The sequence below is a fragment of the Mus musculus genome, chromosome 2, assembly GCF_000001635.26.
Source record: "Mus musculus strain C57BL/6J chromosome 2, GRCm38.p6 C57BL/6J".
Lineage (NCBI taxonomy): Eukaryota > Metazoa > Chordata > Mammalia > Rodentia > Muridae > Mus > Mus musculus.
This window is the reverse complement of record NC_000068.7, coordinates 103,046,197-103,069,597: the sequence shown is the minus strand read 5'-3', so window position 1 is coordinate 103,069,597 and position 23,401 is coordinate 103,046,197. Positions and strand designations below refer to the sequence as shown.

Genomic DNA, 23,401 nt, shown 5'->3' with positions numbered 1-23,401 from the left:
TGTCAGTTGATGGCTGTTAGGTGAGGAGAATCCTTTAGGGTTTAGTTCATGGTAGGTTGACCTCAATCCAGTGGATGGCCCTATACCTAGTTGTATATGGGCAGCACAAACTGGATTCCATGGGTGAAAAAGATTGTGCCTGAGGTTGGGAGTGGATAAAGAGTGAGGGGTGATTACAAAGGGGTTGAGAGGGAGGAGTATGAGGTGAATATATTGAAAATTTGTTTTATGAAGATATAAAATTGTCAAAGATTTAATACAAAATGCGTTTTTAAAATGAGCCTTGGATAGCAAAACCAGTTGGGAAATAGATTCAGAAGTAATATAATATTCATTGAGAGCTTCCCTAACACTATGCAGTCTTCTCAATAATTAATGTGAATTAACTCATCTCTATCCATGGTATATGCTCTAGCAATAATCAATTTCAACCTGTCTGCCTGGCACCAACACTGCCTATCATACCCAGGTTATAGACAGCAGAGAAGCTCTAGCTTGCTCACATTTTAGTCACTGTGTTTATCCTAAGCGAGCACTTGTGCCTTTTCTTTGTATTGGGAGTGAGGCATACAAACTACACTGTGTAATAGTACTTTGATAACAGTCCTGAGGTAACGGTGATTTCACATACTTTTGGAAAAATGCAATTTTAGACCACAGGAGCAGACACAGAATTCCTCAGCCTAGTTTAGAAATGTTTATGTTTTGCTGTCATGTGTTACTGGTCTTTAGCTACTTGGTGGGTTCTTTTTTTCTTCCACCCTTCTTCATCTCTTTTCCACACTTTCAACCCCCTAACACTAGCTAGGAGAGAAAAAGAGGAGAGGAAAGGAAAGAGATCTCTGAGCAAAATCAGGAATAGGAAGGGGTGTGGCATTAGTGTTAGAGTACTTCCTGCTGATTAAGGGTGTCAAATTCCTTGGGGCAATTTTGATCTTCACTGTGAAGATATCTAATGTTCATGCTTTTTCTTCTTTGTGCAGCACTGCTTATCAAACCATGACCAATACCAGCCAACATCCAACCCACTCTACCTCTCAGGACCCTAGCATTTATGTATCCTCTGAAAAGTTTCCAGAATTCCAAATGTTACACAATTGCAGAAACGATCTGCAGCTGTTAAAAATCACACTTCTCCCATTACAGAAATATTTCTAGGGGAGAGCTGACATTGGCAAGCAAGCATCCAAGGCAGTCTTGGGGGGAATTTACTGCCACTGGTTTTGAGAGGGGCACATATCTTTGAAAACTGACACAAAGCTACCACTCCTCCTCCCCCCCCCCCACACACACATACCTTTTTCAGAAAAAAATGCACATGTGCAAAATTTTGTATTTCAAAGGGGCTTGGATCCCACCCACAATTTACCTGTAAATACCATCCACCCTGTTTCCAGGAACACCTTGGCTGTTTTCTACAGAGTATTTATTTGTGCTCCTTTACAAACCTACCAAGTAAATCTGAGAACAGGAAAGATGTATTTTAATTAGAAATTTCAATGATAAATAAATGGCTAAGTGATCCTTGTAAGTGACCACAGTGTGCCCAGTAATGGGAGTCCTGACTCAGGGTGCTTAAGGTCACTCATGCATGTAGGATCATGAAAAAACAAACATTTGCCTCTGCTTTCTTTTGCTCAGACACTTTCCTCAAAGGGAAGAACTTTTCCTCATTATGTAAATGCCTTTCTCCCAAGTCTTTCCATGTAATTGAGAGAATACAAATGGGAAACAGTAGATTCTAAAAGGTAATTGGAGGAGAATTTAGTAAGTGACATTTTTGTGAATTCAGGGTGCTATTTAGAACAAGGTGCTGTCCCCACTGCCTAGAGCAGTGGTTGTCAACCTGTGGGTAGAGACCCCTTCGGGGGTTAAACGAACCTTTCATAGGGGTCTCCAGAGACCACTGGAAAAGACAGATATTTACATTATGAATCATAACAGTAGCAAAATTACAATTATGAAGTAGCAGTTGCAGTATTTTTATGGTTGGGGGCTGCCACAACATGAGGAACTCTATTAAAGGGTCAGAGCACTGACCTCAAGGGAGCCAGCTGGGAAGACCTCTGAGATGCTGTGTTCTACAGTAAAGGATGCAGCCATGGCCTGGTGATCCCGCAGGGAGCTGGGGATGAAACCCTGACTTCACTCTTCTCTCCCTCCCTTCAGTGTCCTCACTGTTCTGCCCATAGGCTGAGCTCAGTTGATGGAACCCACTCAGTGTAGTGTGGAGAGAGACAAATAGACGACAGCCCCACACCACTGACTTCTTCCCTTTAGCTGTTAGACGTTATTTCTTCCATCATTTAAATATTTGAACTAGTAACTGAAGAGGTCAGCTCAGCTGCTAGAAAATTCCACCAGACTCCCCCTACCCCTTTTCTGGAAGAGACAGGTTAGAGAGCATGTAGGCCAGAAGGGAGAGGCTGAGTAAGCCCCTACTACCTCATTCCCTAAAGACCAATTAGTTTAAAGGGTGCATTGTTCTGCCAGTCATGTTGTGTCTACTTGCTGATGCTCTAGTCTTCCCCTGGAAACCATATAAAAACTGGCAGAACGGACTGCTGGGGTCACTGCCTCTTCTTCGGGTCTGGGACAACCCCAGTGCACTGGAACAATAAATTCCTCTTGGTTTTTTGCATCGATTCTGGCTCCATGTAGTTCACTCAGGGAATCCCCAGTAAGCTAAGGCTTGCCAGAGTCTTAACCACTGTATGACATAATATAAAAGTTTCCGTGCTAAAGAGTAGAATAATTCAAACAGTGTCTACACTAGAGAAGTCAAGTGTAACTCCTGATGATTGTATCTGTAGACAATACAGCCAGGCTGACCTTGAACTAAAGATGTCCTTCAGGTAGTCCGTCAGGATTTAATGTTTATGTTAAAATAAGCACATCTATCTTCTATGAAAATACTAATCCTCTGTTAGAGAAACAGCTAGCAGAGATTCTTTCCCATTCTCTGGGCTTCCTCTTCACTTGATGACCGCTTCTTCTGTTTTTAAGTTTTCTGCGTTCCCATTTGTCAATTGTTAGCTTTAAATCCTAGGCAAATGGACTCCTGTCAGGAAGCCTTTCCTATGCCTGTATCACGTAGGACACTACCTATGTTTTCTTTCAGCAGCTTTAGTGTTTCAGGTTTCACATTTCCATTTGGAGTTAGTTTTTGTGCAGGGTGTTAGATATGGGTCTAATTTCCTATGGCCATCTGTTCTTCCCGGCACCACTTGTTGAAGATGCTTTCTTTTCTCCAGCTTAGGTTTTTGGCATCCTTGTCAGATATTAATTGTCTGGAGTTACATGTGTTTGTGTGTGAGTCTTCACCATTAGCCTGTGTGCCTTTTGTATATTGTTTTTATTACTATGTCTCTGAAATACGTTGCTCTTTTTGTTCAGAATTATTTTTGTCTTTCTGGGGTCTTTTGTAGTTCCATATGAATTTTAGGATAGTTTTTCTATAACTGAAAAATGAGATGGAGATTTGATTGATGTCGTATTGAATCTGTAAATAGCTTGTGGTAAAATGGTCATTTCACAATATTAATTCTGCCAATCCATGAGTGGGCTGTCTTTTCATTTTCTAGTGTCTTTCTTTCTCTCTCTCTCTCTCTCTCTCTCTCTCTCTCTCTCTCTCTCTCTCTCTCTCTCTCTCTCTCTCTCTCTTAGTGGTTTAGAGTTTTCACTCTCGAGGTCCTTATCTGCTTGGTTAGGTTTATTTCTATCTTATTTTCTTTGATGCTATTGTGACTGGGAATGTGTCAATCTTTTTCTTTGTGTTTGTTGGTGGCATATAGCAAAGCTATGGCTTTGTGCAAGCTGATTCTGTATCCTGTCACATTGCTGGGTTTATCATTTTAGAAGTTTTCTGGTAGAAGTTTGGGGATCTCTAATGTATAGTATCATGACCTCTGCAGGTAGGGATGGTTTGACTTCATCCTTCCCTATTTCTATTTCTTTCATTTCCTTGTTTTGCCTTATTGTCCCAGCTACCACTTCAAGTATATTACTTAAAAGAAGTGGGGAGAGCGACATCCCCGACTCACTCGTGACTTAAGTAGAATTGCTTCAAACTTTTTTCCATTTATGATGATGTTGGCTATGGGTTTCTCATATATAGCTTTTGTTATGTTGCGATATATTCCCTCTAGTCTTAATTCTCTTAATAATTTTATTATGAAGGCATGTTGGCTATTGTCAAAGGATTTGTCTGTGTCTATTAAGCCCATTTATGTGGTTTATACATTTATTGACTTGCATATATTGAGACTTTCCAGCATTTCAGAGATAAAGCCAACTTGATTATAGTGAATGTATGTCTGCTTTCTGTTTGAAAGTATGTTATCAAACATTTTTAATCTCTTTATCAGGGATATTGGTTTAGAGTTTTCTTTTTGTTGCTGTGTCTTTATCAGGTTTTGATATTAGAACCACCTGACTTTACAAGAGTTTGAGAGTGCTCCTTCTGTTGCTGTCTTTTTAAATAGTTAAGAAGAACTGGCTGCAGACCTTTGAGTGGCTAGTAGAATTCTGCTGTGAATTCATGTGGCCCTAGCTTGCTTCTTCTTATCATCATCATCTCCATCATCTCAATTTCCTCACTTGAATTTTGGTGGTTTGGCTGAGTCCAGAAATCTATCAATTTCTTTAAAGTTTTCCAATTTACTGGAGAACAAATTTTTAAAGTATTCCCTTGGAATATTCTGAAAATATTTCCATCTTATATATATATATAATCTCATTGAGGTCAAAATTCTGATTTTGCCTAGGCATAGGCTGGCAAAACAGACTACTCCATGGGTATTTGTCAAACTGCAAATTTAGCTTTTAGCTGTGGTAACATTGAAGATAAAACATTTGTCAGTGATTTTAATAAGAGAAACAGTTAGCATAGAGATGAAATAGAGCAAATACAGGAGTTAATGTAGCTTAGCTGAGTGATTATGGCTGGAGGAGGGGAGAATTTAGGCTGGGAAGGTGAAAGCCACCTGTGACTCCGTCTCTCATTACTCCAGGAAGGATTGTGATGTTCTAGAATACTATAGAGTATTTCAGTGCACATAAGCAACTATGTAGATACCCCGGAATCCATCTTCTAAGTGCCAATCAAAAATATGCTGCCTGCCAATAATAAGTAGTGGGGACTTAGTCCTCTCCAGAGCCCATCGTAATGACTTTGTATCTATCATTCATTTCTTTATGAAAATGTGCATCGTGGTTGTACAGAAGAGGAAGCTGACGTACAGAATGATAAAGCATCTTACAGACAGTGGAGCTGTAATTGGACCCAGGTAGTTTAGTGCTGCTCTCCAGTCTTGATGCTTTTAAGAACTAAATATCTTATCAATATGTGTATACTTGTTAAATAAGAAAATATTTCATTTACTACGGTAACACACACACACATGGCATATGGCAAAATAACCATAGAGGCTAATAACCCTATAGTAGATCTCTCCCCATGCCTTCCCCTTCTCCAGTCATCTTCTTTAAAAGCCAAGGGTTTTGACTCTCAGCTTCCTTCTGGCATTAATTAGCCAACCCTCTTGCTTGCATCTTAGACATTGTCTGGGGGTGAGTTCTGGTCACTAGAGTTCTCGTCTTTCAGTACTTGGTGCATTTATTGTGTATACTTGTTTATTTCACAGACACTGCTTGTACTAAATGTATACTGTGTACCTCAGAGGCATCCCATATTTTAAAAGCTTATTACCCTTGCTTTTCATTTCCTGCAGGAATTGCTGTCCTGTACAACTTTTTTACTCCACAACTTTTTTACTCACATCAACTAATGTTTCAGTTGACTTCAGTTTTTCATTTCTGTATATCCCAAGATGAGTAGGTTGAACCTAAGTTCTAAGTTTTCTTTAGAGAACAGAGTCCTGTATGCTGTTTTATGGGATGGGGTTGGTTGGTACCTAGCATGGGGCTGAGACACCTAGTCACCCACCTCTGCTTTGTTCACCTCAGTCTTTCGACTTAAGATGCAGCTAGGGTCTTTTTAGTTTATTTTTGGGTAACTGTTACTTTTCTACTTCCAAAGTTGTGTACTATTGCTCTCCACTTTCTGATTGATTTCTTTTTTCAAAATGAAAATTCAAGGCTGGTTTCCCCTCAGTGTTAGATAAGTTTTGTGGCAGGGAGTGAAATTTCATAATTTTATTCCAAAACTTACTAGAGTTGAATAGCGGTTGTCGTTTTAGGTGTGTTGTTTCACTCTTTGCTTATATGCAAACAGTAGGGTAGGTAGCAACTGGAAATCATGTACTGTCTTTGGAATGCTTGTTAGCCTCCCTGTGACCTCTCAGTAATTCTCCTAGCACCACAGCAAAGTAGCATGGTGCAAAGACAGCCTGCAAGCAGTGGTTTATTTTAAAGAGACTCTGAAATAACCTCTATTCGCCGCTGCAGTCTTGCTGTTCTGTGGCCTGTGCTGGCTTTAAGTCACCTGCCCTTTGTTCTGCTGTAGTCCATTCAGCCTGCAGATGGCAGGATTGCTTTATTTGTATAGCAATTTTAAAGATGCATTTTATCAGTGAGTTCCGGCTTTGGAGCTGAGAGTACTGGGCAATTTTCTTTTGTCTTGGCCTGTTCATTTCATGGTTTTTGTGTGCTTAGGTTACAGTTCAGTAAATGGGGTAGAGTGTGCCACTTGGCTCTACTGTATGTCCTTAATTACTTTTGATATTGTAATGAGCTTAGGTCTACTTCATACTAATACCAGGAAGCAATTTGTTCTGCATTTGTATTTTAAGAGTTTGTTTATATTAATTTCTCTGTTGATCCAGTGACCTTTTAGAATGCTTGTATATGTTAAGAACTTAAATCTGTAATGTAATTGCTTTTGCTGAAATATGAGTTTTGTTGACAGGATAAAAACATACGTTAGAGAAAATAAATTAGATTCAGATTATTGTGCCACATTTAAAATTAAAGTCAGAATTTTACTGTAGGAAAATTGACAGAATAGATCTAAAAGAACTGAAAAATCACTCGAGTTTAGTGATAAATTGTTCATACAGCGCATATTATATATCAAGCAACAACGTTCCAATGTCATTTATTGTGGTGTTCTTATGAGACAGACAGTAAAACAGTTGTAATGGCTTGTGAGACATTTACTCTTAAAAGTTAATGTTTCAAAATAAAATACTAAAAGCACAACACCATAGTCATCTTAATATTTTTAATGTTTTATAATTTCTGTATATTGGCTCACTTGCCAACCAGTTTGAAATAATCTTAGCTGCTTTACAAAAATGAACAAGCAGTGAATCACTACAAAATATCAAATATGGTCAGGTGTTATTTTATGTAAACTCGTATAACCAGTTGAGCATATTTCGTCTGCTCACAGTTAGGAAGTGGATATTAGTAGGAAGTAGTTGGTGCACATCCCAGCCTTCTCAGTGGGACAGGAGTGTGGCATGTACTTCTCGCTGGCATGAAGAGGGGCTCTGTAAATACTATCTAAATCACCCGGAAAGGCTTAATCCCATTCCAGGGAGCCTCGTACAGCCACAAAGAGCAGGTAGTAGCTATGTGTAGGCCTGATACCTAAAGCCTCGTTTATGATCATATACTTTCTCTATCAAGAAAAAAAATACATTTGGGAAAGAAGTGTATAATGTTCCCGTCTACAGAGGATCTATTAGGACGAAACTGTACTCTTGTTAATAAGCTCATGGTTTGAAATGGCATTTCTGGCAGGAAGCCTGTGGTGTGATCAGAATGTATGTATGGCACATCTTACTCTCTGTAATAAGGCAGCACACTCAGTCAAGAGACAGCACTGAATAATGGCAACGTCCAGCATATCTTTGTTTGGGTTTTGTCACCTTCATGGAGAGTAAGGACAGTGATCTACTGCAGGGTTTTTAGATTTTATTGTCATCATTCAGGGAAGCAATTCCAGTAAAGGGTGTGAAGAGTGGTTACGATTTGTTTTACGTTTAAAATAAAAATTTTGGAGGTCTTGATGTTGTACTTTGGAAAATAATGCTTCCTAAATGCAGACATTTCATAATACAGTCTTTAATGTCAGGAGTAATGCAAATGTGAAGGTCTCTTGGTGGAGAGATTATCACAGGAGATTGATAATATGAATCATACAATGGCATCTGAGCCAAATGTAAAAATACAGGAGAGTCTATTTGAGAGAACTGATTTAATATTTGTCACAAATGGAGATGGGATTGTGGGAGCACTGTGTCCTTTTATTTCACCTCTCTGAAGTGCAATTCTATGTGGTAGATTAACATATGTGTGGTCATGACATGTTCTTTCTCATAATGCAAGGCTTGAGCTTTTTAATAACAGCAACATATTGAGACTTTTTAAAAAGCTGAGCTTTTAGATTGAGGCTGGCTTCTTATCTGTTTAGGAGTAAGAGTTTGTTGCCGTCCTAAACACATTTGTCTCTATGAGTTTAAAAAATAACTGTTGAGAGTTGCACTTGATAAGCATTCCTTAGCAGTTGTCTTCATTTGTTTAGTAAGCCATGAAAAGCAGTAATCAGCTCCATCACAATCCGAGATTTAAAAGCTCATTTTATTACTTGAAAATGTGTGTCGTGTATTAACTTCTGAACACGTGCCGAAAATTTTCATAACTACAAGAGTCCAATCATTGCAGTTTGGAATTGTACCATGTGTATGTGTGTTTGCTCTAAGTAGGCTCCCCTACGTCCACTTGATTTAATTAAGACTTTGATGGTCTCCTCATAGATAACAGTGTATTGAGGTGGTACAAAGACCTTTGCATCATTTCTACCTATCTAGAATCCTAATTCTTTTAGTGCACAAAGATTAGTTTGACTAAGAAAAACACTTTTAGAGCTGTTTTGTAGTTGTAGTTTATTTTAACTAGACTTCAGTTTGGAATTAAATGAGATTATTGGTGATAGTTAATGAAAGCCAGAGTAGACACGAGCGGAATGCCTCTGTTCTCCAGCCTCTTTGCTGATAACTTAGGAGTTAGGAGACCCATTGAATCTGTTTTCCCCTCATTTTTAAAATTAAAATTATTTACTTTATTTTGAATGTATAGAAGTTCTAACTGCATGTATGTCTGTGTACCACATTTATGCTTGTACCTCAGAGGCCAGAAGAGCTCCTCAATATTCTGGAACTAGAGTTACACATTGTTATAAGATATCATGTGAGTTTGGGACTCAAACCCTGGTCCTCTGGAAGAGCAGCAAGTGACGTACTAAGCTAGCTCACTAGCTCTCCAGCACATATTTATATCTGTTCTCTTGAGATAGCTTGAGATTAACTGCTCTCTAGTGCATTTGAAACACTCATCATCATTTGTAAAAGTGCTTTCTTAATGCTGCAGTTCTATATACCCGAGGTAAAGGTATATTAGGTATTTTGTTAGACTTATAAAATATATTCATGTGGAGTTGATACATCTGTGGTTGATCCGTCTGGTTTGTTGTGGTTGATCCCTAGGCTACCAGTAACCAGTAATTAATTGATGAGTTGCATTTAATGGACATTAAGGTACACAGAGACACAAAGTACCATAGCATAGTAGAAGCTAGCCTTAAGTTAGGCAGGAGGTCTGAACTACAGTCTTTTGATTGAAAATGTGAATGCTATACTAGGACATGTAGTTTAGACTCTCATTGTTGAGCCATTACAAGTGGCCATTCTACTTTTCTAGCTTTTTAAGACTGATGCCAACTGAAAGTCAGGTGACTAGAGATCAAATGAGTAGGTAGAGTCTAAACACTGATGGCTTGATTGGAATGGGGAATGCCTTAATATCCATGGACATCTGTGGGTGGACTTCTCAATCCAGCCCTGTATTTATTAGACTTTGGTCCTTTTGGTTGTGGGTGAGAGGTTGTGTGTGAATTGCTGCCTCAATCCTACAGAACCTTAGTGATTGGAACAGAAAGAATTGGACCTGCAGACCTTCCTTTGGAAGGAAATTGATTAGCACCCAGACCATGGAAGACCTGAGAAGACACACATTTTCCACTAACAAAAAAATTATTTTTTAAAGAAATGAAGACATTGTATAAGTGCTATTTCTGGTCTTTCAGAGAGAAGTGAAGAGCAGAGAGTTTTCCTGTGACTATTGTATACTTGAAAGGACTGAAAATGCCTTTATTATGAGGCCATAGGCATTTTCCACTTGAAACTACAGTAAACTCAGTTGGTTTCCAAAAGGAAATAAATATCTGACTTCCTTAAACGTGTGTGAGATGCTCTTGCTTTTAACCCTGTAACATTAACAAAGAGATGGCAAGCATAATGTGTCCTCCTCATGTTTGCAATGGGTGCAGCCTGTGCCACAGACCTCTGAGAGTCCTTTAGGACAAAGACATTCCATTGATGACTTCTGGGGATGGCATTTGTTGCTCTGGCATTCTGCCAGAATAACTTTTATATAAGTTGTAATGTAAAAGACTCACGCATTTCCAGTGAGGCCCTAAACAGTGAAGCCTCTTGGGAAGGATGCTGGATGGTTGTATAGTGTGCCCTTTAGGTACCTAAGGAGAAAGTAGTTTCTTAACTATGCTTTCCTGGAGGTCTCCTGAGTCAAGGGGATGTTTTTATAGCACCTATTGGGATCTAAGGTCTGCTTAACTCCTAGGTTTTCCTGCCCAATACAGTTGTACATTGAATAGCATAGGATTAGAAGTTAAGTTATTAGATCTGATCCTGATTGTTATGCTATAGGATATTAGAGCCCTATCTTGTTTTTGTTCTGTGTCTTTTAGCCATGAAAAGGGATCTGAAAGTATTCTAAATATTTAAGTTATTTAAGTATTAATGTTTTGTTTTTCCGTAGTCACTTCATTTCCAATTTGCAGTATACTTTTGGTGTGTCCTTTTTCAATAGATTGTGAGGGACATTGTATGTGTGTGTTAGTACATGAGTGTGTGTAGTATGAATGTATGTATAGTGTAGTATTTGTGTGTGTGTAATATTTGTGTTGGTATGTGAATGTGAGTATGTAGCATTTTTGTGTGCCTGTTTGGTTAATCTTTTCTGTTTTTAATTTCAGCGGATCCTATTAAGGTCCTAATGCCATCACTGTCTCCTACGATGGAGCAAGGGAACATTGTGAAATGGCTGAGAAAGGAAGGTGAGCAGCTGTGTTCCTGATGTTCTTCCCTGCTGGATGACTTGATCATTTGGTTCCTGTTGCACCATGTAGTTTACGTAATGCATGATAGGAAGGAAGCAGATGTGTTTCTTTGCTAGTTGGTGTAGATTTGTGTGAATAAACACTTACCATATTGGTATATCAGACTCTTTTCACTGTCACATAATGGTGAACTCTTCAAGGCTTTCCCTTCCAACTTTTAGTTCTTTTTTGTGGCTTTTAGGTTCAAAATCATTCTCATGCTGCTTAACTTAAAACCTTATTGTGTGTGTCTGTGTCTGCATATGTTCCTGGAGCCAGGAAAGTGCTTCCAATAGAAAGGACAAATAAATAAGAAAGAATATAAGGGGCACTCTTAAAAAAGAAACAACAGCAACAGCGGAGGACTGGCTTGCTACTTACTGGGCCCTAAGCCTCTACAGTTAAATCTGCGGTAGGTGCTTCAAAACACAGACTGGTGGAACTGAATAGAAAATGGAGCAGTAAATACTCATGGATGTTTTAAGTGTGAAAACACACAGTATTATATTCATTGTTTGTGTTGTGCCAAGACTAAATTATCAATAAGTCAGATACTGTATAAAAATAAAAACATTTGTCACAAGTACTAGGAAAAAGCTTGATAGATTCTTATATAGCTGACAGTGTAATGAATTCTCTGCCTCTCAGAATCTATAGTCAAGAAGGCAGTAAGTGTTAAATTTGATGAAAAAGTTTTCGTAGAGCTTGAGAAACTGCTCAGCAGTTAAGCGTACTGACTCTTCCAGGAGATCCGGGTTTGAGTCCCAGTACCCAGATGGTAGCTCACAACTGCCAGTAACTGCAGTTCTGGGGATCTAGCACTTTCTCCTGGCCACCATGGGCACTAGGCACACACGCTGTATACGTGCATATGTACATGTCAAACACGTACACATAAGACAAAGTAATAACGATAGTAATAAATTTATATAACAGAAAAGATGGCAAGCCAAATAAAAAGAATCTAGTGATAAACTGAAAAAAACAGTATTTGTAGCATGTACCATAAAGCATGACTGATTATTCCTAAAAAAATCAATATATGACAGGTAAGTTACGGAAAAAAGATTCGGAATGACTCTTCAATATAGAGGGAAAAGATATTTAATCTAAAAAACACTAGCAAACAAGTACTATTTATATAAAACATTGTGTTTCAATATCATGGACAGAAATGTAGACGTTTGACCAGTTGACTAATGGATGGAGTGGTGGAAGTGAGTGCTCTCAAAGACTCAGAGTGCAAAGTAGTCTAAATGTCCCAGTGATACACTGGTAAAAATAAGACAGAAAGCACCACTTGTGAGGCTGTTTATTGCCTGTTTAGCAGAAAATGGAGGCAGCCCAGATGCTGGTCAGCATGAGCTGGGTGCTGTTGGTTAACTTTTAAAACGTCTGTAACTATAAAGAAGTGAGCAGTATCTCCTGTTAATGTGGAGAGATGTTCAGTGAAAAATAGCAGGGTAGAGACAATGGTAGAGTAAAGAGGCCCAGGCCTCAGTAGCCAAGGGCTGTAGGTAGAGTCAGTGGGAGAGCACTTGCTTAGCAGGTGAAAGACCATGGAATCAGCACCCAGAAAGGGATAAGAGAAAAGCTTAAAAATGGCAGTGGTTGTAATGGAGAGGACAGAATGGGGAGACAGAAAGGGTGGATGTCTCTGAATATAGATTTATTTTTCTCTTTGACATAGGACAAATACATATTTTGAGTGATCTTAAAACAAATTTAAAATGTGAAAGTGCCCTAATGTTGAGTCAAATTGAAATAGGTGAACATATATCTAGTTGCTGGTAAAGCTATTTTAAATGTCAATATATTTGCTTATAAATGCCTAATAGAGTCTAGCTGAAGGAGCTCCAAAAACAGTCGTGAGCTGTTAGGATGCGTGACTACATTATGATGGTTGGATTGGTAGTGTTAATGTCTGGCTCATATATGTATTTTATAGACTACATCAAAGGAATGGAGGTGGATGGATCGGGGTAGCCTGGACTTTGGTGTGGGTCACAGACAAAACAGATGAATAGTAGCAGAGAGTAAATAAAGACCCCGTGACAATAATTGTCAAGGTTTTTCCTGGAAAGGTGTAGAAACAAAGACCAACCCGCCATAAAGCATCCACACTCCAGTCTCTTAAGTCCCAGCTCCCACTGAAGTGAGTGGAACTCTGGAGATTGGCTACTGCTAGAGCAGGAACTATGCCTGTGTATCTAGAATATCCTGTTAGTTCAGAAAGCAAGGACATGATCCAAAACTTAAGAGGGAATTTTATAGACCAGGAGCCAAAGGTAGGGCTGTTTAAGGATCAGTAAGGACAATGACTGGTGTTCGAGTATACACAGAGTGTGTTTGAACCCTGAGTTCTCAGTACTGAAAACAAATAGTGGTTGAAAAACTTGAGAGGAAATGAACTAGGAAATGACCTCATTTTGAAACTAGTAATAGATGGAAAGACTCAGCTACTTCTCCCCATCTTTCCTCCAAACTGTAGCTGACGGTAATCAAATAATCAACGAGAAGAAATGTCTCCTTGTCAGCATACCTCAGCTGTTGCGTAGAAGTCATTCTAATGCCAGTGTATCACTGTTGTACAGTCTGTTATAAAGTAAGAGCTGTAGCTAGCGATTGTCCGGCTGCTAGCATCATGGTAAGAACGGCAGTCAGGCGGTCTGTGCTTCTTGGTGTTAATATACCTCACCTGTGGTGAAGTAGTCCTACCAGAAAAGAAACTGAATGTACTTCATTTAAGCCTGCCATGTTCCTGGATATCAGCAAGAAGTGGAACCTGTTTCAGGATGCATGAGGAATAGTCATCAAGCCACAGACTAGGGAATGCTACAGGCCAGCTTCTAGAACACATAATTTCGAGAGTGGCACGCAGACTATAACTGACTTGAGACTAAAGCTGGTGTGTAGACTTTACATTGACTATGAGCCAAGCAAACAGAAGACAAGTTTTGAAAGTGACTAGAATTTTAATGCTCTGAAGGGACCATTTTTTTTAGAAGTTTAGTGATGCTGCAGTTATCTTCAAGAGCTAGGACTTGGCATCATGCTATGTCTGTGACTGGGTTTGATGTAACACTGGTGGGAGCTCTGAGGTTAAGGACAGGAATAGATGCAACAAGACTGGCTATGAGTCTCTTGATGCTATGACTTCATTAACTTTCCTTGCCTCTTCTGTGTGTGTTTGAAATTTTGTTATACACACACACACACACATACATATATGTATGTATACACAAACATACTTTAGAAGTTGTTCTTAGTACCTTTGCAGTATACTCCAAACTAAGAAATCATTCTTTAGTTTTTCCAAATCACCAGATGAATTTGACTGTTGGTGCTTTTAAGTGATTAAAAATACTTGGTACAAACCTGTCTGTAAAGTTGTGCTTGTCAACTGTGTACAGCAGCCGTTTCACCGGACCACAAGGGTCTAGTATGAAAAGGGTTTAGAAAAAAAAAAAAAAAAAAAAAAAAAACAACCTGAAAATCCAGGCCAAAGAGGTGAGTGTGTTGTGGTTCTGTGTCAGAGAAGGAAAAGCTGTAACAGCAGTGTAAAGGAAGGTGGGAACGGCCCTCTGGGATCTGCTTTCCGTTTCTTTTTTCCATCTTTTGGTCACTGTTCCATTGGTACTAAGATATCCTACCGCAAGATTCACCACGTCTGTCCCCTCCAGATATTGTCCACTGGCCAGCATCTTATTACACATCTCTAACTATACTTTCATCCTCTTTATTCATGCTCCAAAGTGTTTAACTTTGAAGGAAAGAGGACAGATCTTTAGCCTGTATTCAGATCACTAGATATACTGAGAAGTTGTAGGCCAGCAGGTCCCTGCTCCCTGGTGTTTGTCTTGGGGGCGGATCAAGCAAGGGTTTAAGAAAGAACAGAAGGAGGAGCATGGGACTAGCTCTGGCCAGGACTTGGATGGTACCCCCATGTGATTGATGCAGTTAGCACAGGTGTCTTTAAAGCAAACACTACTGTTAAATGGTGCAATCTAGTGTTCACCAGATAGCATATGAAGCGTGTAGGGCACAGACGACTAGCTGACTAGTCCTTGGCAGACCTGTACATTTCCTCTTTTCCTGATAAGGATCCGCCCAGCAAGTACCTATGATTCTTAGAATGTCTCTTTATACAAATAAGGCATTCACGAACTTTAAACTCCAGCCAATGATTTTCATTTACCCTGAAAACTCTTTCCCACTCTCCAAAGTCCCTATATACCTGGGGTTCACCTGGAATAGACTGCATGCAATCAAGCCCACCCTGAATAAAGGTTTGTGTACAAGCTGAGATCCTCTAAGAGCTGTTTCATTGAAGATCATGGGAGAAGGCCGTTGTGTAAAGAACTGTAGCACTAAATTCCCCCAACCCCTGCCCACAAATCCTTCCATCCCCCTGGTGTGCCGGGGCATCAGGACACCCTAAAGGAAGGAAGCAGGGGATGCAGAACCACATTGCACCCCCCATCCCCAAAAAACCCACACCACAGATTTGTGAACTGCAGGATGAGCGTTTTCAGGCCACATAGGAAGGTAAAGCAGTGGGAGGTTAGAAAAAGAAGTTGGGACTGAGAAGAATAAAATGAGACATAGCCAATAAGACTGAGGAGAGGAGGGAAGACAACATATTCAAAGAAACAGTTGACAGTGCTTTCTAGGACTCTGGGAGGCATATAAACCAAAGCCAGTGCTTCACCGAAGAAGCACTTTAAGGACTAGCTCTGCATAGCTTCTGACATCGTTTAAAATAATTTCACAAAGTTGATGGAACTTAATCTTTTCAAGTCATTATTTAGGGGTGCCAACATCCTGCTGTAATGAATATGGAAATAGCCAAAGCTCTAAGTCATGAAGAGAAAAGGCTAAAATAGACTCCCATGGATCATATTACTTAGAAACGCAGAATTTTCTCAGCCATTGAAAATTATTTTAAAAAGTGCAATCTTCATAAGCTTTAAGGGCTCCTAAGAATCCGAGGCTTTGTAATTACAGCCACGTCAGACAGTCCTGCGAGTACATGTTTGTTGTGTGTTCGAAGCTAAGATGGTCAGAGTACAGCGAATCCTACCGCAAGATTCACCACGTCTGTCCACTGGGCTGCCCACCCTGGGAATGAGCTGACTGAGTGAAACTAAGTCTTGGCTTTAGAATTCTAGCAGGACACATCTTCATTTCATTTTCTAAGTTACAGAAAAGTAAGATAATAACATATAAGTTATCTCTGTCTTTTGAATGAGTCAGAATAGTAGCTTTGTATTCAATATTATATTTTATTTCAGTCTAAGAGTTGAATAAAACACCAAAAAATTAGAGAAGGTGCTTTGAAAACTCTAAGCTGTATCCACATATCCATTCTCTTGAAAGATGAGTTGAGCTGTAATTCCCCCCTTACTGAAAGTTTCCTATTTGGGGGTATATTTCAGTGTTTCCCACTTAAAGTGAACATAGTTTGTTATTTCTCAACCAAAAGTCAAGTGTATTTTAGAAGATTCGAGTTTCTCACTGTGTAAAAGTCTGTTCTCTGTGGAACAAAAGCAGACTGAGATGATGGTGCGCAGGCTGGCAGGGCAGGGATGGAGCAGGCAGTGAGTGGGAAATGTGACTGCTGAGAGTCTGCCCTTGTGCCTTGCCTTGCCTCACGTGACTGAGAACCATGAGTGTGTCACACCACTTTGATGTAAGATGTTTGACGATCTGTAACTAGTGTCATGTCATTCTGAAGGGCGTTGCATGCAGTGTGAGTAGGTGCCCCTGGGGTGCCTCTGGAGTCATCAGAGTGGAGTCAGCTGTCACAGAGGCCCTGGCTTCTGTTGTGTTTGGCCATGTGTCTGTGATGCTAAAGTGGAAACATTTGAAAAGTAAACTTCACAGTTTGTTCAGTACAGGACTATTTTGACAGTTTTATCGAGGTGATAATTTGCATACTGTAACAGTCAGTGATTTTCAGTACACTCTGACGTGACCGCCACCTCAGTTCAGTTGTAGAGCATTTCTCTCACGCCAGAGACACCCGCTGTCTGAGGTGGCCACTCCCTTCTCAGCATCCGCTCTCGCCAACCTGATGGTCCTACCTAGTGTTTCTCAACATTTCTTCTAGAACAGGGGAAAACAGGCTTTTCTGCCTGGCTTCTTTTATGGCTGCCATGACTCCCTGTAGCAATGACAGGCACATTTTCCGTATTCTTCATACAGATCTGACCACTCGCTGAACAGATAACAGCTGGCCATTCTCTACACACATCTTTGAAACATGTCTGGTCTCGTTCAGTAGAATAAAATTGTTGTGTAAGAGGCAGTTGGTTGCATTTAACACATTGCGGCTGACTGTGTTTGAGACATGTCGGAGATGGGGGAAGCCTCTGTGGGGCTCATCCTCAGTTGTGTCAGCTGCTTATCTGGACAAAGGACCAGGATGATGGTGCTGGCTTCGGCGCTGGGCAACGGCCTCTGCTCTGGTTCCTCCTTGGGCTCACACTCTTGTTCCAGGCCTGCACCACCTCCAACACTGACATGGACCAGGAGAAAATGGTGCAGGTAGCAGAGGAGCTGCCATCTTCTGCAGCCAGCCACGTGATGCTGAGGACCCACGGTGATCCTCAGCTAAGAACGACCCACTAGAACATAGACTGCTGGGCAGAGCTGAACCTTGTGTTGTAGGGTAGGCGTTCATAGTGCCTTCCGTTCTTACGTGTGTGCCTTGTACCTGAAAGTTTGCAGAGTGATCTGTTTACATGACAGAGTGCAGAGGAGGGAAGTAGGCATATATCTGCCACTTTATTTTTATGTAAACATAAAACGTATAGGTCCTTTTTTTTATATAGCTGCACATTTAAGTCTTTCTGAAAACTGGAAGGATAAATGACTTTGTGGAGATCATTTGTGTCTGGGATTGGCAGAGGCTTCTCATTGCTACTCTGCCAAGTAGCTCAGTGCTAATCTGTATTGGAGCCATGGGTTCGGATTTTGGGAGTCCTTACAGTCTCAAATGTCCTGGGTGCACTGCCAGTGATGACTGGTCAGCCTCAGTCTCCTGATCGTTACAGACAGTGCTTCCTCATGGAATAATTCTGTTTTAAACTCTGGTTCAACAAGTGACTGGTTTTTCTGTGTCCTGCTCTGTTCACGTGCCCTGGCTCCCTGAGCATGCTCATATTGCTGACACAGTCTTTATGCGAATAGAGAGAGATGTGGCTTTAGAAAGAAAAAGAATGTCTTTTCCAGACGTTACAAATGTGCTGCAAATCAAATGCTGGAACCAAGTAAATGGAAAGGACAGTTTTATGTTTCCTTATGAAGAACTAAGGATTTCTGAAGTCTCTGCCCCTCAAAGCATTTCCATCTAAAGTTAAGTGGGGAGCACTGGCTGAAACTTGGGTAATGGTAGAAGACACAAATTAAGTTCTCGTATTATGAAGGAGATTGTGACTAGTAAGTAGGAGCGAGCAGCAGTAGCAGCAAAGCATTTCCTGGTGTACTTTGGGGTTCTTTTTCCAAGTTAGCAGAGGAAACAGAAGTGTGTCAGTTGAGTAACTCAGAAACTTACATGACCGAAGTAAGTTTGTACATGTTTCTTAAAAAGTAGTTGAAATTTAAATGTGTGTGAAAAATAATACCACAGTATTTTTTTCTGTATGACCAGAGTTTATTGTCTGTGCGTCTAAGAAGTATTTGAAAAGTCGCCTAATCTAGTAAGTTCTCCCATTCCTCCAGCTGGAGCATTGGGTGGGGGGTTCTGCTGGAAATGGGCCTCTCCTGAAGCATCTGAGGAAGATGCACAAGGAGGGCAGGCTGGAGCAACAGCTCTCCTGCTGTTCGTGCCTCTCTGCAGCCTGGTCTCCATGGCTTCCCCTGCTCTGTGGTCTCAGGGCTCTCTGGCTGTGCACCTTCTTGCGTGGCTGGCGCACTGCCCACTCGTCTTCTCGGGGTTGGGGAGCTGTCCTCTTATCCTAGGGAGCTTCTCTTTCCTTCTAGATGAGTTAGAGGCCTCCTGGATATTCCCAGAGCATGCTGACTGCTGACCCTGCTGACTTTACTAGGGATGTAGGGAGTTCCTTGAGTCAGAAATTGAAACAGACAAACCCGGTCATGTTTCCCACGACTACATCCTTAGTGCACAACATGGTTGTCAATAAATTACTTGTTGGTCAGAACATCCTGTTGGAGACAAAGGAGGTAGGTACCTTTTAGATGTGTGATAAATACCGTCTAAAAGCTAAATTTACTTCATTAAAATATTAATATTAGTAGTCCTGAGCTCCTGTGACTGAGGAAAAATCACCTGGTTGTTCATTCTGGTACACAGAGAAGTCCCATACATTGAACTTTGATGGCGTATTTATTAACGTTAGGTTTTTCTTTGGTATTCTCTTACTGTATCAGCCGGTTAGTATCTCTGCTGCATACAGCTGAGAACTGTATATGAATAGATATGTTTATACATCTCATATTTTTCTACTTCTGTATTTTTCATTCAGCCTTGTTTTTGGTCTGTCTCTTATAAGGCATATTTGCAAAGATTTTAGTATTGTGTTCATTTTAAATATCTGTTTGTAATAGATGGTTTTAATCTGTTCATTGGTACTGCCATTACTCATACCCTGGGCTGATTTCTATAATTTTTTAGACATTTCTGTCTTTATTCTTTTTATTTCTTATACTCTCACTTTCTTTTAGACAATCATTTTGTTGTTTTCTATTTTTCCTGAATTTCGAATGCTATACATTTTATTTGTATTTTTAAATCCCTAAAATTTGCCAGATGGATCTAATATTAATTCAGTTTTCTTCTAATTGTACCAAAGTTGTGAGCACAGTTAGCTCTCACTGAACCTTCTCCTTATCTGTTATTTTTTAGAGTTTAATTCACTTTTTAATCCTTAGGTGTTACATTGTAAATGGGTGACTTGTGAGCACCTTCAGTGGTGACTTGTTTCTTGTGTACATCCCTCCTATTTGTGTCTGCTTGTCTTAAACTACATTTTGTAAGAGCTCTTTAAAGTAATCACTATAAGTAAATTACCTACACTTTATGTGCCTTGAAATACTTGACAATTCATTCTTAATTGGTTGTCTGGCTATGTCTAATGTTCCAGAGAATGTTTTTCTTCAGTATTGTGGTACTTCACTGTCCTCTGACTCTTGCAGCTCCTGAAGTATGCTCTGACTCTGTCATTCCACTGAGGTAACCTGTTTTTTTCCTGATAACTTTTTAAAGTGTGTTTTCTATTGTCAACAATGCAGTCTCTCTGGTTATCAAATGTGGATTCATGTTTATACTACCTAATACTCTTGTTCCCTGTTGAGTTTTCATCCAAGTCAAGCTAATTAACATTCATGTGCACACATCCTGTCACCAGCACCTAGATAAAAATCAGAGCCTCCCTCCAAGCCACAAGACTCCTTTATGGACCCGTTTTAGTCAATACAACCATTCAGAACTCTTCACCCTGACTCCTGCCTCTAGTACTGGGAACTTCTCAGCAGTGGTCTCTCCAACTGCCTCTCCACTGGTCCCTCCAGCCGCCATCCCTGAAACTCCTGAGGAGAGGTGCCTCAGGCTGCCCTTCCTGCTTTTTCCTTCTTGAACTTTCCCGTTTGCCCTTGCAGTGCTGCTGGTGCCCCCTCCATTGCCATGTTCTTGCTGAGTCTCCTTGATGCCTCACTTCAGGACCTTGAGTCTTTCGCTCAATAACTTTTAATTGTTTTCTTTTCTTCCTGACACTATTTTGTTTCATTTCTGTAATTTTTAAAAATTTCTTGTATTCTTAATGGCTGTTTTGTCTCAAAATACTTGAAAAGATTTGCTATAATAGTTTTCCCAAAATGTAGTTTCTTTTGTAATTATTGATTGTATTCTATTTCTATAACATTGGTTTTCTTATGTGTTTGAGAACCGTGTTTTGTGGTTTGCTTTGGGTGGACAGTGGTTTAGATTGCTGTTTTGTTTCCATTCTCCCCTCCTGCCCATTCCCCACACCCTGGGTTATGCTCATCTGTTGTCCTCAAGGGTAGTTTGCCTCAGCTCATGTTGCTGAGAGATGTTTTAGTCCTCTCATTTCTTATCCTTTGGCTCCTGAAGCCTTGACTGATCATTCTGTCAGCCCCACATCTGTAGCAAAAATTTCCCTGTTCAGTCACTTTAAATATTAATACAACAAGAAGCCTGTGATTGGACAGGAAAAAGGGAGGTGGAGCAAAGAATTTCAGAGATGAGGACATGGGAGAAGGAGAAGGAGGAAGGAAGATGGAGCAAGAAGAGGAAGATGATCCGGATTCCACGTGGCTTTAAATAGCCACAGGTAGATATGAATATCATAAAAAGATAGAATAATTGGGATAACTTGTCTAATCTAGGTGGGCAGCTTGTAACATTATCAGTTGGCTCAGAAATTGTGTGGGCATCTTGTGAATTGAGAATTTATTGATATATAAATCTGACTGATTATTTATAAACTCCAAGAGTTTTGATTTACCAAGTATTGTGACAGCTAACCCCGAGGTGGGCCATCATTGCATGGGGCTGGTGTGGCAGAGACCTGCCAAGGGAACTTATCAAATCCGGTGGAGACATTTTGGGAGCTCTGGGCCAGAGAGTCTGCTGAGATGAGAACACCCCACTGGAGCCTTGTGACCCGCCGCTGCCCAGCACAGCATGGGATCTTGCCGTTATTTTCATTATTCCACGCAACACACATCATTTTCTTGGCCTCCATGTCCAGAAACCTGCACTTCTGTAGTGTTGTCTCCTGTATACATTTTGAGTTTTACATTTTTTCTGTTGCATAGAAATGGTCTTAGTTGGTGTCACAGATGTATTTTATTTTCTGTTTATGCTATATTCATTCTGTGCTGTGTAGTGCTATCAGAGTTTCTGAATTTGTCCTAAACAGTTAACAAAAAGTATTGTAAGTGATATGGTTTCTCACTTGATGGAATAGTCACATTCGATCCCTGAAGTGGGGGTGGGGTAGAGGCCGAGAAGTAGAGGATTAAGAATCCAAGGCTGTCCTTGTCTACTCAAGCCTAGCATGGATATATACAATTTCATTTTAAAAACAAAAATAAAAATAAAGACACAAGAACTCTTTATTTATTCCAGAAAATAAATGTGTTTGTTGTTATTATCTCTGAGTATGAATCCATTTTTAAAATTTTATCTATCTTTGTAATAATTTTTATTATAGTAAATATACCTATTATATAGCTTTTGGAAAACATAAAATATCCACATACATGTGCAAACACACATTGAGAACTAATTGTATTTTCACAGCATAGAATGCTTTCTTATTCATTCATGCTGTACACATGTTCATACTAATTTTCATACTTAGAAGAATAAAACAGGGCTGGTAAGAAGGCTCAGTACTTGCCTCCAAGCTCCATGACTTGAGTTTTGTCCATGGGACCCATATGGTTGAAAGAGAAAACCAACTCCAACTCCCACGAATTGTCTTCTGACTTCCACACATGAGCCATGTATTTATTGTGTGTATGTGTACACACATGTATACACACTATACACACACACACACACACACACACACACCACTAAATAATAAGTAATAAAATGTCACTTTAAAACAGAACAACCAAACAGACCCACTGTTGTTTTTCAGGTGAAGCTGTGAGTGCTGGAGACTCGTTATGTGAAATTGAGACGGACAAGGCTGTGGTCACCTTAGATGCAAACGATGATGGCATCTTAGCCAAGATAGTGGTAAGACACGGATGTCTTTCTTTATGTAAACTCCTTGAATAAAATCCCTCCTGTGTGCCTTGTTATCTGCTATATAATACATTTTAATTCACATCTTTACAATATCTTAGTGCCAAAACTTAGTAGTAATTGCCCTTTTCCTATATATGTATAGGTCTTGTGTATTGTAGTTTTAGGATAGAATTTTAAACCATTTATACAGAGCAAATAATATAACCAGCTTAAAGCTGTGTGTGTAAAGCATGGCTGTTGGGCTATGCCGTGTGCTCATTGTGAGCCCACTTGTTTTCTGTCCTGGAGCAGACAGTATGATGTTAGTGTGGCAGCTGAGACTGTGGGCCCTGTAGTCACTGCCAGGTTGACAGTAAGTGGAGAGTGCTGTCAGCTCTATGTGACGTGGAACAAGTAGCAAATTTATTTGTTGATGTCATTCCCGTAGATGCGGAGATGATTGAAGTCATGCCGTAGTGGGGAAGATTAAGGAAATACAGAAACGTCATTCTAGGACTCTAGTGCTGCTGTTC

At 40.0% G+C, this 23,401-nt stretch overlaps 1 protein-coding gene across 1 annotated transcript in view; it reads left to right on the top strand.

Annotated features, from left to right (window-relative positions):
* The window catches only part of Pdhx (pyruvate dehydrogenase complex, component X), a 52,459-nt gene that overhangs the window by 3,916 nt on the left and 25,142 nt on the right, over positions 1-23,401 (top strand). Inside the window, exons 2-3 of the mRNA NM_175094.5 lie at positions 11,021-11,101; positions 22,777-22,877. Coding sequence (NP_780303.1) covers positions 11,021-11,101; positions 22,777-22,877 — 182 coding nt within the window. The remainder of the gene's footprint in view (positions 1-11,020; positions 11,102-22,776; positions 22,878-23,401) is intronic.